This window comes from Electrophorus electricus, chromosome 1, assembly GCF_013358815.1.
Source record: "Electrophorus electricus isolate fEleEle1 chromosome 1, fEleEle1.pri, whole genome shotgun sequence".
Classification (NCBI taxonomy): Eukaryota; Metazoa; Chordata; class Actinopteri; order Gymnotiformes; family Gymnotidae; genus Electrophorus; species Electrophorus electricus.
The window spans coordinates 24203728-24218111 of NC_049535.1; the positions used below are offsets into that span (position 1 = coordinate 24203728).

The 14384-nt window shown below is 39.2% G+C and overlaps 3 protein-coding genes across 5 annotated transcripts; 2 read left to right on the plus strand and 1 right to left on the minus strand.

The window, feature by feature from the left end:
• The first annotated feature begins 3791 nt into the window (after nucleotides 1-3791).
• Nucleotides 3792-8218, plus strand: aldh3b1 (aldehyde dehydrogenase 3 family, member B1). 3 transcript variants are annotated; one of them, XM_027005202.2, is made up of 11 exons: nucleotides 3792-3976; nucleotides 4119-4218; nucleotides 5097-5266; nucleotides 5356-5466; nucleotides 5711-5831; nucleotides 5960-6045; nucleotides 6534-6615; nucleotides 6739-7131; nucleotides 7251-7417; nucleotides 7523-7622; nucleotides 7756-8218. In XM_027005202.2, the coding sequence occupies exons 3-11, from the start codon at nucleotides 5105-5107 to the stop codon at nucleotides 7953-7955; spliced, it is 1422 nt and encodes a 473-aa protein (XP_026861003.1). In that variant the 5' UTR covers nucleotides 3792-3976; nucleotides 4119-4218; nucleotides 5097-5104; the 3' UTR covers nucleotides 7956-8218. The 3 variants fall into 3 exon arrangements, with proteins under 3 accessions (XP_026861003.1, XP_026861006.1, XP_026861002.1); XM_027005205.2 differs by lacking the exons at nucleotides 3792-3976; nucleotides 4119-4218 and adding an exon at nucleotides 4571-4730; XM_027005201.2 differs by lacking the exons at nucleotides 3792-3976; nucleotides 4119-4218 and adding an exon at nucleotides 4571-4710.
• A 45-nt stretch (nucleotides 8219-8263) lies between these two features.
• On the minus strand, nucleotides 8264-10971 carry clpp (caseinolytic mitochondrial matrix peptidase proteolytic subunit). Its single transcript, XM_027005206.2, has 7 exons — nucleotides 10850-10971; nucleotides 10485-10583; nucleotides 10227-10298; nucleotides 10048-10144; nucleotides 9586-9773; nucleotides 9394-9499; nucleotides 8264-9213 (listed from the first exon to the last, which is right to left on the minus strand). The coding sequence occupies exons 1-7, from the start codon at nucleotides 10859-10861 to the stop codon at nucleotides 8987-8989; spliced, it is 801 nt and encodes a 266-aa protein (XP_026861007.2). The 5' UTR covers nucleotides 10862-10971; the 3' UTR covers nucleotides 8264-8986.
• Nucleotides 10972-11718: 747 nt separating this feature from the next.
• Nucleotides 11719-14328, plus strand: si:dkey-204f11.64 (uncharacterized protein LOC100537752 homolog). The gene is made up of 3 exons (XM_027005207.2): nucleotides 11719-11887; nucleotides 12716-12842; nucleotides 12985-14328. The coding sequence occupies exons 1-2, from the start codon at nucleotides 11795-11797 to the stop codon at nucleotides 12839-12841; spliced, it is 219 nt and encodes a 72-aa protein (XP_026861008.1). The 5' UTR covers nucleotides 11719-11794; the 3' UTR covers nucleotide 12842; nucleotides 12985-14328.
• The last annotated feature ends 56 nt before the right edge of the window (nucleotides 14329-14384 follow it).

Sequence of the window (14384 nt, forward strand, 5' to 3'; positions counted from 1 at the left end):
TGTATTTGCATGGCGATGTCATGGAGGGGTCAGAAAAAGGTCAGTTATGGGGTGGGAGGCTGGTTTTGATGTGCTGTGAGACCAGCCTCTCAAAGCACTTCATAATGAGTGGAGTGAGTGCAACCAGATGGTAATCATTGAGGCTAGTGATAGCTGCCTTTTTTGGAAGTGGAATGATCATGGGAGACTTCAGGCAGGGTGGGATGTTTTCGACAGGGACAGGTTAAAGATCTTTATGAAGACCTCTGAGAGCTGGTCTGCACATTCCTTCAGCACCCTTCCTGTTACACCATCAGTGTTGGCAGCTTACTCATGTGGTTGCTAGTTTTGTAGTTGGTGAGGTGTTGGTTACCTGCCACACCCGGCGTGAGTCATTGGTGGCGAAGAGGTCCTCAATCTTTTGTCTCCCTGATGCCCTTCTTCAGCTTGGCTCTCGCAGTGCTGTATAGGACTCTGTTACCATACCTGAATGCAGTATTTCAAGCCTTGAGGAGGGTTTCACCTTCTTTGTTATCCAGGGCTTCTGACTGGGATACACCCAGATGTGCCTGTCGATGGTGACATCGTCAACACAGTTCTGTTTGAAGCTGAGCACACCTCCAAGTCCTCATAATCAAAAATTTGCCCCAGTTTGTCTTTTCTGAGCAATTCTGCAAGCCGTGCTTTAAAAGTCTTTGTAGGGGGTTGGGATTTTCTCCTGTGTAGAGTGTATGCAGGTATTAAAGAATGGATCTATGATCCCACAGGCCCAGGGGTTGTAGTGGCATTGGCCTAAAAAGGTTTGTTCTACAGTAAGTGCTCTGAAAAAAAAACATCGGGAGGACCATTAAATATAAATATGTTTGTATCATAGCTATGAGCAGCACCGAGTATTTGTATTAATACTAAATAATATTACAGTCTGCAGATCATACCAGTCCCATTCACTACATCACATCTACTTTTTAAAAATAATAATCATTTATAATATTTTGGGTTTATTTCACATTGTTACATGTTCTTACAACTTTAATTATGCAAACATACTACAGTGAGCAAGTTTTGAAAAAAAGGATCTGAGGAGCACTTAATATAAACAATATAAACAAATGACGCCTCTGAATCTCCAGAGAAGACAGCGTGTTTGATATTTTTTACATTTTTTTTCTTGTACTTTACTGCCCCCTATAGTTGGTATGTTTTTCTTGGCACCTAACATCTCTCAGGCATACATCTGACCTTGACCTGGCACACATACATATATGGGAATCACAGCAGTTTCTGAGTTTGCTCAACTAAACAGAAAAGAAGTATTAATGAAACAGACTCAGCTATTGACTGTTCATCAATGGACTGTTTCTGATCATAAAAAAGGACCACTTCAAAAAGGATTAAGGTCAAAAGGATCACTGATTAAGGGAACGGATAAACTGTACAAACTATAAAAGTAACAGATAAAGTTGGATATCAGGTCCAACTCATAACTATGATGTATGAGAAAAAGTAATTTATGTAAGAATACACACAGTGGAAGCACAGGATCTGGGGAGCATTACCTGTAATTTCAGATTTGGTTTTATAATTTCACTCCCTGGCTGTAATAGATTTGATAAAGATATAATTTGTGTTGCTTGTTTTCGAACCTGATTTGCTGTAATTGACTGTCCTCTCGGTTGTTGTCAGTCACAGTAAAGCATATGTGGTTAGATAAGGCTGTGTCAGGTATACTGTGCCATTACCTTTCTTGCTCATTAAGCATAAAATATTTAGCAAAATACTTTCAACTTGCAGCATCAGTCCAGAATACTCCCATCCACCATCATGCTTTCTCTGCCTAACTTTATGCTAGCACTCAACTCCAAAATTACATCCAGATTCATGTACAGTATCTTAAAGCAGTCAGAGTAATTCAGACAAATATAAAATGGAATGTCAATCAATTTCAACAATTAGAGTCAGTTTGCTTACTATTGATAAGTTTGCCAAAACTTTCATAGCACAAAATTATAAATAGCAAACTGAGCACTACACTGTAAATGCCCTCTTGTGGTTCAAATAATGTTATGACTGTGCAAGATAGATATTAAAAATTGTAGTTATCAGTCTGTCTGTCTGTCTGTCTGTCTGTCTCTCTCTGTGTGTGCAGTGTTATAATAGTTTCAGTGTGAGACCGCTTCAGGAAAAGAAAGACAGGTGGCAGTGTCACTAGATTACAACAGATGCATCCTGTTTTTTTCAGAACCATTAACCGTAACCATAAGCAGTGCTCCAGTAATTAAGGTATATTGTTAGGTTAGTGTATTAGCTAAGTAATTTAATGTGTTAATCTACTAAATCCACTTCTATTTGATATACTAAATTAACTTCTATTTGATTTTTTTTTTTGTGTCTATTATTTTAGCAAAGTGTTGTTAGATGTATAATGATTCAGAATAAATATTTTCAAATATAAATGCATGTGAGATTTATTTATTTGGTGGTTTATTTATTTATTTTTCTATTTTTTTATTGTTGATTTATTTATTATTTCCTTTATTATTTATCCCCGATCTCTGTGGAAATGTCTTAGTACTGCTGTTGAACTGTTCATATTCACTTGAATTTGCAGATCAATTTTAATAATACATTTTTCACAACAAATAGCACACTGTTCACACTACAGAGCACATTTCATAGCACTTGCAGAATCATGATATAATGAGCCATGCATGTAATGTGTCACAATAACACTTGTCAGTGAAACTAAAATACTTACCTCTCTATAAAAATGGTAATATTTTATCATTCTTGTGTATATTGTGGTAATGAGACAACAACCAGGTGCCCTGTGCAAATGAGTTTCATACTGCCTGAAAACAGATTACAGCCAAAATGCAAATCCTCATAGGTAACTTCCATACTCGTACTTTCTAATCTATTCTTACCCAAGCAGAAATTATCAGAGCAGAAAGCATGCCTCTCAAGCAATTAACATTTTTGTTTTGTTAATCAAATCTGTTACAGCTGGCCACTATATTCCCATGTGAATGAATGAATTTAAATACGATTACTAGGCCAAATAAAGGGCAAATAGTTATTTTATGCATTTGAGTGCTGATTACATTTTAATTGGAACTTAATTAATATTATTAGAGTAGAGTATTCACATGAGTACCTTTTACTGCACTACTCTTCTTCATAGTCCAGCAATGTGGTAGCATACTTTTTTGAATTTCAAATGAATCATAAATCTGTTTATATACATCAATATACAGCACAGCGGAATAAATAACGAGCAATGTAAAACTTTTGCACACATTTTATAAAGTAAGAAAGGATATCACATAAGCTTTCTCATTGCCAATAACATGATAAATTCTGTCTAGTCGCGTGCCTGTAGACGGTAGATATAAATGGTTATTTTCACAGACGTAAACCCGGACGCATCAGCGGTAGAGATATACTTAGAAAACACAACCTGAAAGAGCAGGTCAGTCCAAACGGCAATTTCAATAAACGTTGTTTTATATAGGTAATCTGTAGTGACTCTTTAGAGCAGACATTACATGTAAATTCAGCATGCTTGAAAACAAGTGTAACTTATGTGCTAGAAAGAACTGCATCAGACTGATAGAAGCTTTCCTCTACGAAAAACATGCTATTGATTGAAGAGCAAGCGTGGGACAAATTCCTCAACATGAAAAGTGTATCATATTAAAGCATATTACACCAACAGTCACATTATCAAAGTGCCTTAAGATTTAGCATCTGAAGAGCAACTGTTTTGCTCCACATACCAGCAGTGGGGTTCAATGAACGATGAGCAACGTTTTATTGTGACGTGTGTGGTGTGATGCTTTCTGTTAGACATCACTTTGGACGTTTGCAGGATAAAATACCTAAGATATCCGGTTCACCGAGATTATCTCGGTTTTTTGTTTGTTTGTTTGTTTGTTTGTTTGATTGATTGATTGATTGTTTGTTTTTTATTATGCTCCCGTTCCTCAAGGCCTAGCATGTACGTGTTGGGAAACACATCAAACTCGTTTTAATTTGCCTTAAATGTTTTACAGTTTGTTTGTTTGTTTGTTTTGTACAATAGACATGAAAAGCTTTTCCCTTGAGGTGCATCGCTAAACTCGACAAACTTGATTTTTTAGCCTACTGCTGAACTAACACCCGGAACTACCTCTAATCTTTGCCATTGGACAATCGGTGACATAGGAGAACAGATTTCCTGAAGTCTTCACTAAAAACTAGGTAAAATATTATCATCATTATTGTCCCGTATCATGAATTGTTTTTACTTACTGACGTGATTTCATTGTCGGAGTTTAGCTGAAGTTGATTAGTTAGCTACCTGTATATTTGATTTACAACTATTTATTTAATCTAGAGTCTAAATGCAATCCTTATTTTCGCTTGCTTTATTTTAAGGCATGTTTATTGTTGGTTACATAGCTAACATTAGCGTGGTGTGGCGGGGAAGTACTTTATGAAGTCGCTTCTTTTTTTAAACTGAGGACGGAGTTAAGGACGGAAATAATTTGGGCGTGACTTATAATCCTTATAAATACGTCGTATTGTATTACAAGAATGTACATGATGTAGACATTGCAGACCTTTGCAATGGTGTGAATATACAAAAAAGAAAAACGAGTAAAGATCTCAGTGTTAAGCACATCCTTTCCTTTATTAGAGGAGAAAATATTAATTTAATGCCTTCTGTACACTATGCCAGACTTAAATACTGTAAGTAGGTGCAAGTCTTGGTGAGTAAAACATAACTACATTATATATTTCTATCGTCAGCTCTTTTAGGCTATAACTAAGGTATGTTGCAGCTATGTTCCTAATTTAGAGTGTTGTAGTGTCATATCCCCATTTCCTATATGTCCTCCTTTGGGGGTTATTAGAGTGGCCACTCATAGAATGCACTCAAATTACAAAACAGTGCTGGAATATCTCTCTCTCTCTCTCTCTCTCTCTCTCTCTCTCTCTCTCTCTCTCTCTCTCTCTCTCTCTCTCTCTCTCTCTCTCTCTCTCTCTCTCTCTCTCTCTCTCTCTCTCTCTCTCTCTCTCTCTCTCTCTCTCTGCCTCTCTCTCTCTCTCTCTCTGCCTCTCTTCTTTGTCAAAAGTGTTTGAAATGGAAAGCCAGAGGCAGATAATCGAGAGACTTCGGGCTGCATTCCAGTCAGGTGTGACAGCACCCCTTCAGTTCCGTCTGACTCAGCTGAAGTCTCTTCTTTCCCTGCTTGAGGACAATGAGCCACAGATCTTGGAGGCATTGCAGAAAGACCTCGCCAAGGTGCACACACAAACGCACCTGAAAGTGCCAGATGTTGTCTTGGTCCACAAATGACCCTCTTCCTTTCTTCCTTCCTATCTTTCCTATAGCCCAAGTTTGAAGCAGTGCTGTCCGAGATTGACATGGTGGTAAATGATCTTTGCTATACCATCAATAGCTTGCCCACCTGGATACAACCCAGCTATGTGGGCAAAAACTTGGTAAGGCTCACGTAGAATGTTTTTATCTGTCAGATTTTCATTTTATTTCAATATTTGTCTATTTTGGACTGTGAGCTTAACCTCAAAAACAATACGAGAAATGATTCAAACTGCAGTGGTGAGCAAATTGCGAAACACTTTTCTTCTGACCAAATTGGAGACATGCCAACTGCTGCAGTACTGCAGAGAAGTAGTGACAAATTTTTGGAAACGTTTGTGTTTCTTCCTCTTGCATCACATTTAGGCCACAAAGCTTGATGACTGCTTTGTCCGTAGAGAGCCGTTAGGAGTCGTTTTGATCATTGGAGCATGGAATTATCCGCTGCAGCTCATTCTGGCACCACTAATTGGTGCTATTGCTGCAGGTAAGTCTGACTGCCTTCACACCACCTCTCAAAGTCCAACATGAGCACTTGCATATATACAGCCCAGGTCTGTGATAGATACTTTTGCAAAGCACTGTATTTGGACCTGATCCTATATCATTGCACAGGCAACTGTGCCATTCTGAAGCCATCTGAGATAAGCCGGGCGACAGAGAGACTTCTCGCACAGCTCATACCGAAGTACCTGTCTCAGGTAATATATGGCTAGTCTCTAAGACTTCTTATGACTATGTTCCTTTTTATGTTTGTTTTTTGTTTGCTTCCTTTAAACCACAAGTGAGGAATTGCTGAAACAGTCCCTAGCACTTCCTAACAGGGAGCAGTCTTCTGTTATTTGAAAGCTTTTCATAGTGCAGGCTATAGTGACTCCAGAGAGTGGCCTCAAGGTTCTTTAGCTTTCCCAAAACCTGTCACCCATTTTTAGAATGCATCAACTACTAAGGTTTAAGATTTAATAAAGCTTTAATAAAGTACACAAAAAGTAATTAATTTAATTTTTTCTTCTAGAATGGTTAAACCTACTTGGACCCTTTTTATGCATATATGGCAAAACAAAGTTTTTTCATTTCATTTTGAAACACTATTATATGTGCACTAATTCAATAAATCTCTTTATTGCATGTTACTGCTTGTTTTGCTTATTGCTTAAATCTCAGTCAGGTTCTGTGATTGGAATTACAGGAGTGCTTTGCTGTTATTTGTGGAGGAGCAGAAGAAACCAAATCATTATTAGAGAACAGATTTGATCATATCTTTTACACAGGTAGGTTTCCCCAAGTGTGTTAGCCATAGCACAACAGATAATGTTCAGACTGCGTTCATGCATAATTATTTAATTGTTAGCATTGTGCACTGTGCCTGAATCCTCCATTGTATCTCCTGTCAGGCTCCCAAGCTGTGGCACGCTCCATCCTCCAGGCGGCAGCAGTGCACCTCACCCCTGTCACTCTAGAGCTGGGCGGCAAGTGTCCATGCCTGATCTACGGCCGGCTGGACATGTTGGCCGCAGCCAAAAGGCTGGTGTGGTCCAAGTTCTTCAATGCTGGACAGAGCTGCGTGGCCCCAGACTATGTTCTGTGCACACCGGAGATGCGGGAAGAGCTGCTTCCTGCTATTGCCAAGGCTTTGTCCATCTTCTACGGGTCTCAGCCGAAGCAGAGTGAGGATTTTAGCCGTATCGTGACGGACAGGCACTGGGACAGGCTCATGGCCCTCCTGGGCAAGACCCAAGGGAGAGTGGTTATGGGAGGAGAGGGTTCGAAAGAGGACAAGTACTTTGGTGAGTGAAAATGGGGGGCATTTAATTTATTCTGTACAGTCGCATGGAAATGACAGTGAAGGCAAAATCCTGTATCATCTTGTTATAATTCTGTCTGCTGTTCTTTCTAACGGGTCCAGCTCCTACTGTGGTCGTTGATTTGGATGGATCAGATGCCCTGATGCAGGAGGAGATTTTTGGCCCCATTATGCCTATTCTCACCATAGAGTCTCTAGAGCAGGGTATTACCTTCATCAACCAGAGGGAAAAGCCCTTGGCTCTTTACGTCTTTTCTGACGAATCTCAGGTAGGAGGCCATGGTGTGCCAGTCGAGGAAAGAGCTGCCCTCCATTCTTCCCGTAGCCTTCTATCTGCTGACAACATAAGGTGATGGAGTGTGTTTCTTCTTCAGGTTGTGAATATGGTGCTGGAGAGAACCAGCAGTGGAGGGTTCTGCTCTAATGATGGAATAGTTCACATGACGCTTCCCGGTTTGCCTTTTGGAGGAGTGGGTGAGTGCATTATTGAGTGCCATGGGATGTCCCCACGTTTTAACAAAGCTGTACTTACCACAAGAATCACATGCTGAATAAGTTTGTGAGAAGGCAAGTCACGTGTTGAAAGCTGCCCCTGCATTCTGACCAGGGGCCAGCGGAATGGGCAGTTACCACGGCCGCTGGACCTTCGAGACGTTCAGCCACAGGCGTGGCTGTATGCTGCGGGGCTGGGGGCTCGAGCGCATTAGCATGTTGCGCTACCCGCCCTACACGGAAAGCAACCTCAGCTGGCTACGGTGGGCCACCTCAGCCAAAAAGAAGAGCTGGGGAGTATGCAGTGTGATGTGAGGGCTGACTTATGTTTGGCTTTGGTGAAGAGTTTTCATAACAAGGGCTCACTTAACAGTTGGTCAAGAGAAGGAAACTAGCCATGCAAAAAAGAAAAACAAACAAATAAAAAACCCATCCAAACACAAAAGCATGCAAGAAATAAAAGCCACACGTGCTCAATTAGTGTTTTTGAATGGCATTGTAAAAGGGGCCATCTTGTTTGTGTTCATTAGACAATGGTTGTAATGAGGAATTGCTTCTCTTCCCCCTCCCCCCCACCCCCACCCCCACACTACTCCACTAGATTTCACTGCTTCGAAAGGACATTAGTTTGAAAGGTTTTTTTATATTAACATAATTACATCATTATGGTTGTTGTTAGAGAACTATTGCATTTTTTTTTTGCTGTGATATATTTATATACATACACTGAATACATAAGTATCTGAACTTTTTTCCTGAAATGACCCCTAAAAAAATGTATAAAATATTTTATGTACTTATTTGTGCTTCATATTTCATGTTGGGGACAATATTGGTATTGATTGTATACATTTATGTACATTTAATCTCAAAACATTTCCTTGGTTTACAGTGTTTCAATGGATAAAAATAAATAGGCACATTTGTAGAATTTAGTTACCTAACCCAGCAAGATATATAAAAAAAATTGTCTATGTAATAATCAAACATAATTATGCTGCCTTATACTGTGGGTGAGACTGGTAAAATATTTATAAATTAAATTTTGAAAAAAATGAAATACTGTAAACATCAATATTTATTTTTTTTTCAGATTATGATAAGGAACTTAATTAGTTTATAGAACACAAATAAGGTTGATACAGTCACTTTTTCTGTTAGTTGTTCACTTCACATTGCCAGTCTTCACTGTCCCATAACCAGATTTGCTCTGCATGGACTTTCATTACAAGTGTGAAAAACAAAAGCCCAGATTGGAATATAAAAGGAAAGCGGTAGTCTTCCTCTTGAACATCCCCCCTAAGAGTAGCTAGGGTTGTTATTGACCCTCCTTCCATGTGTCCAGCTCAGGGTTCTGGTTTACAAGAGGAGGGAGGGCTAGCCCCAGATTGTGCTAACTCCGAGGCTCCTGGTTCAGAGGTAGTTGATGGGTTGGCAGAAGCTGCAGGCTCCTTCTGGACCAGCTCTGGCTCATCCTGGCCAGCCTGGGGAGGGTGGACCAGCACCTTGTCTATAATCCCAAAGTCTTGAGCTTCCATGGGGCTCATGTATCTGTCCCGCTCCATTACACTCTCTGGGGAAGGAACAAATACCAAACACTATCCGATAAATCTAACATGCCCATACACCCCAAATTCTAAATTTAACCTTGGTGAGGTTAATTAATAATGCTGTTTTTTAGGTCTTCAATATACAATAATGCCAATGGCAAAAGTAATTAGAACGTTAGTGAGACTAATTTTAAAAACTCTACCTATGGTTTCCAGAGGCTGGCCTGTATGTTTACAATAGATGTTGTTAATCTGTCTTTTCAGTTTGAGAATCTCCTCGGCCTGGATAGCGATGTCCGTCGCCTGGCCCTGCAAAGACAGATATGGTAAATTCCGCATCCAAGAAGTTGCAATACATACACTGCAGCATGGCCCCTCTCCAATGCCACTCTTACCCTGGCGCCTCCCGAAAGCTGGTGCACCATGATGCGTGCATTGGGGAGGGAGTGCCTCATACCAGCTGTGCCAGCAGCTAACAGCAAACTGCCCATGCTGGCTGCCTGGCCCACACACCATGTAGAGATTGGGTTGAGGATATATTGCATAGTGTCATAGATAGCCAGCCCAGCAGTAACCACGCCACCTACAGGAAAGCAACAAGAGATGAGAGGCAGAGAGAGTGAGTCATGCCTTCAGAATTCTGTTGTAGAGAAGCTAAAAGAAATGGGGACAAATGTGGCACTGAAACCTAGTTTTGATTACAGCCAGATATTCAGTTCACCAGGTCCACTTTTTTGGCTCTCTCTTTCACCAACAGGTCATTTGGCAATGATGTGATTTATTCCATGCACACTGGCACAATAGGGAAGGAAATGTGGCATACTCTCCAAAAAACCCTATTTTTGAGACTCTCTCACCAGGACTGTTGATGTACATGTGAATGGGTTTGTTGTTGCTCTCTGACTGCAGGAACAGAAGTTGGGCAATCACCAGACTTGCCACGGAGTCATCAATCTAAATACAGAAAGAACCAGGGGTAATGTGAATTTTCCGCACATTTGCTACAGCACCCTCAGTCTATTGTTGACATACTTACAGGACCCATAACACAGATGATTCTCTCCCTCAATAGCCTGGAGTAAATGTCATAAGCTCGCTCCCCACGTCCCTGAGAAACAAAGAATCATCTTCTTGAATTTTCTAAGAGAAAACATTAGTAGTACATAGCAAAAGGACTGTAACAGGTAATCTTTAATCATCTACAGTCGATCCGTGCTATGCAACCTGAACACGTTTACACGAGCTATTATCATCAGAAACAAGGTAACGTTAAATCTCTGAACTTCAGTCTTACCGTCTGTTCAACAACGATGGGTATGAGAGGGTGTCTCCATGCCGCGCTCTGATGAATACGTTTGCCCTTCAGTGCAGACACACCACTCTGTAACACTCTCTGGAAAAAGACAGCAATTTAGGAATTAAGAAACTAAATTTAAATATATTATATAACGATATTTTAGAGCCATTTCTTCGAGTAGCTTTGCAAATTAGCAACTCAACCAATTTCCAACACCGATGTTTGTGGTCTTTTCAATGCAGGATACGTCTTACATAAACTAGATAGCACCTAGCTAAGCTTGACAACTGATTACTGTGGATTTTAACAAATTCAAAATTCATCGCCAAAAGTATCGGCGGGGGTAAAAGCATTTTACTTACTCGTAATAACATGTTACTGATCCTGACTATAAAGTATGATCCACGCTGACCTAACTACTTACCCCGGATGTAATTTTCCCTTGACCTATAGTTGTATTATCATGTGAACGAAATATTTTGGCCGCTAGATGGTATCATGGAGCAATTAAGTTGTTGTTGAAACTACGATATGAAAAGTAACTTATATTAGCTGCTTGTCAGACGACACGCTACAAAACTATATACCCTTAATTTCTGCCATGGATTACTTTACTTATAGTGATGAAGTGTCTGCTTTAGAATTTCCTACCATTTTGTTAACATTTGTAAAACCAGTTTCATAACCACGTATTGAATAGCAATTGTTGAACGTAGTGTAATGTTGTAAAGCCTTGTGTGAGACGTGTGTGGAGTCATGAGATGCTATAAATGTACAGAGCAGTCTTCATGTAAACGTCTTTTTTTAACTGATGTTAACTTTAGTTTTACTTGTTATCTAAATAAAATTATCTTTCGTACTACATGCCAACCTTTAACACGAGCAAAAAGACTGCAATGTTAGATTGTGAACGTTAATCCTGCTACCGTGATATTGCTTTAATCTGGGAATCAAAACTGAAAAGAAACAGTTTCCTGCCAATGAGAAAAGCATTAAGTCACTGACGGACATCTAACTTTAGTCATATATTTGTTCGAGACTATTTACAATCACTATTACTGATTATTTTATTGTGTTGCTTTAATACAAATAGCTAAAAAAAATGCTTAGTAAGAATCCGTGCAACTCGTGTATGTATTTATTTATTATTCTATAATTTAGATATTTTTGTACATTCAGAGGATGGAAATCGTAGTGTTACGTGGCTGTTCAAAGGGGGCGCACTTGCGTCACTTTATTGCCCAAGTCCGTTTCTTTTTTTAATCACTGTTTAACTCGGAACTCTGTCTCCCTCGCTGTCGGATGACATGTCAAACAACAGTGCCAACAGCAGTAACCTGGTTATTGCCCAAAAAGCCGTAAAACAACTACGGCTTGAGGCGAGCATTCGCCGGGTAAAGGTAGGCGCGAAAAATGTAACTTACTTATCTAGCTAAGAATGGGAATCATCAGGAATGCGCTACAAGGGTGTGACTTGACAAACTTGTTTCTCGGCTAGCTAGCTAGAGCTAGTTTAACGGTACCAGCCTTGGCGATATTTAAGATATTTTATATCTGTTTATGTCGTTCTGTTGATTTAGAACTATTTTTTCTAGAAGCGGATATTCTTGAAGTCAACATACTTCAATTACATACATAAATTAATGTTTGGTTGTAGCTGTGTTACTGATGGTCGAAACGGGATTAAAGCGAAACGTAGGTTAACCTAGGTTCTTCTAGTCTAACATTACGTATCTTGTTAGCTACACCTGTTAAATTACATTCACTAGCGTTAGGTTAGCTAGCTATATTGTTTTATTAACCGTAAAGATTACCGGCCCCCTGATAAATTAACTTTTAAACTAGTGAATTCGCGTTTACACCAGTTTTAGGGAGGCCCTGTGTTTTCCTGTGACACCACAATTTTCCATCACCAAACGCACATACAGCTACATTGAGAATTGTTTCCATTCAGTGTGTCTGCTATGCGCTGTTGCCGCACACACTCATAACATTTAGATGTTACTGACAGGCGAAAGCGGAACATCCGGGTATTTCCCTGCGCCGGTAGGGAACAGAGCGCCTTTTTGTTGATTGTAACCATGTGACAGTAGGACGGTTGTCGGCTGCTACAGACCAAACCCTAATTGCGAACCATGGACCACACTCATAGTTTTGCTAACTGAGTGTGTTAAGTTATAGTTTTATAAAGTCTTTAAAAATTGCTCTTTTGACGTTTTAATTGTTAGGTTTCCCAAGCTGCTGCTGATCTGAAGACCTTTTGCTTGCAAAATGCCTCTAAGGACCCACTGCTTGTAGGCGTTCCATCTAGTGATAACCCCTTTCGACCCCCAAAATCCTGTGCGCTCTTCTGAGGTATATAGGAACATATTGTTCAGTGCTGTATTTGAAAATAACCCTCTTTTGTTTAACCATAACTTGGATATTATTCAGCTGTTTCCACGTAATGCTTTCCCCACATTTTCTCTCTAATCACTATGTTTGTCTCTGTCTAAAGGACTGAGGAAGAAGAAATGAAGGACTTAAAAACACTTTTTTCATTTGCGCTTCCTACACCCTCACAGCTGGATCAACACTATGCTTAGATTTACAATGGCCTATTGTGTGAGAACCTACTTCAGGTTTGGTTTTAACTTCATGATATTCTCATATTGTCTGCATTCATTTAAACCTTAAGGAGATATGGCTTTGAATACAGTAATTTACTGAAGAAATGAGGGTGCATGCAGGCATAAAAGATTCAACAGCCTGCACGGAGTCTCATTAGTGCCAGGAAAAAAGACACTGATGATATTCCATGTAAGAATTCTCAGACCCTCAATGTAAACACCTAACTTTCTTGCCTCCTTTTTTCTTAAATGTTGTTACTCTCTTGTTTTATATTTACTTTGCAAAACATTCAAAATCATTGGATAGATGGCAACCAATTGGACACTATTACACTGTATGTAAATTTTTAAAGAGTTTTCCAAGTCATCTTAAATCAATGTCAGATGGTTAAATGGGTTTTAGTAGATCAAATTTGGATCTTTAACTGGCATAGTTCACCATTGCTAGTTGGTTGTAAACAGATTGCAGGAAAGCCAGTTTTATGCCATATTCATCAAGGTGCAACAAACCTGTAGTGGATTTTGTGACAATTATGGACAGCACACTGACCACATGAGCAGAGTCAATAATTTAAATTATCAATAATATAACATTTATTGGAATGTCATACTTGTTGATAAAACAGAATGAATTATATATTCTGTTGCAATGGCAGAGGAGATCTTTAATCTTAGGTCCTTTGAGATCAAGTTCACTGCCTTTTATTGTATTCAATTACTCTGAATACTGAAGGAGGTACAGTTTTGAATCATATTACTGTTGTTGGTTCATATTACTGTATTATTTGGTGTTTGCTACATGTAGTGCCAAGCTTGGAAGGGAAAAAACACTCAGATAAAAGTACATGAATCTGTGCTAAAAAGTGTAATATGCTATTGAAACATAGCACTTACTTAATTACATAATTTATGTAATTCCTGAAAAACAATACCTCTCTAAAGGTTTTTTGTGACATTTAATACATGAATACTGCACACCTACTTGAAATGTTAGTCAGCCACATCATACACTCACATACTGTACACTAAAGCCTTTACTGGTGTGTAAACATTTTATTGAATATTAGGTCATTTTTATTGAATATTATTAACAATATGGCAATGTGGCTTTTGCAGTGTGGCTTTTTAAAAGACAGCAGTATAACACATTCCCAGTGGAATCATTCCAGAAGGACTGTTGCATCAAAGTCACGCATTCCTAGCCTAAAGAGCCCTGCTAAGCCAAAAAAAAACAACAACTCCCAAATGTATCTAAAGACTGAGTTTTCAGGAGAACCACAAAAAGTAA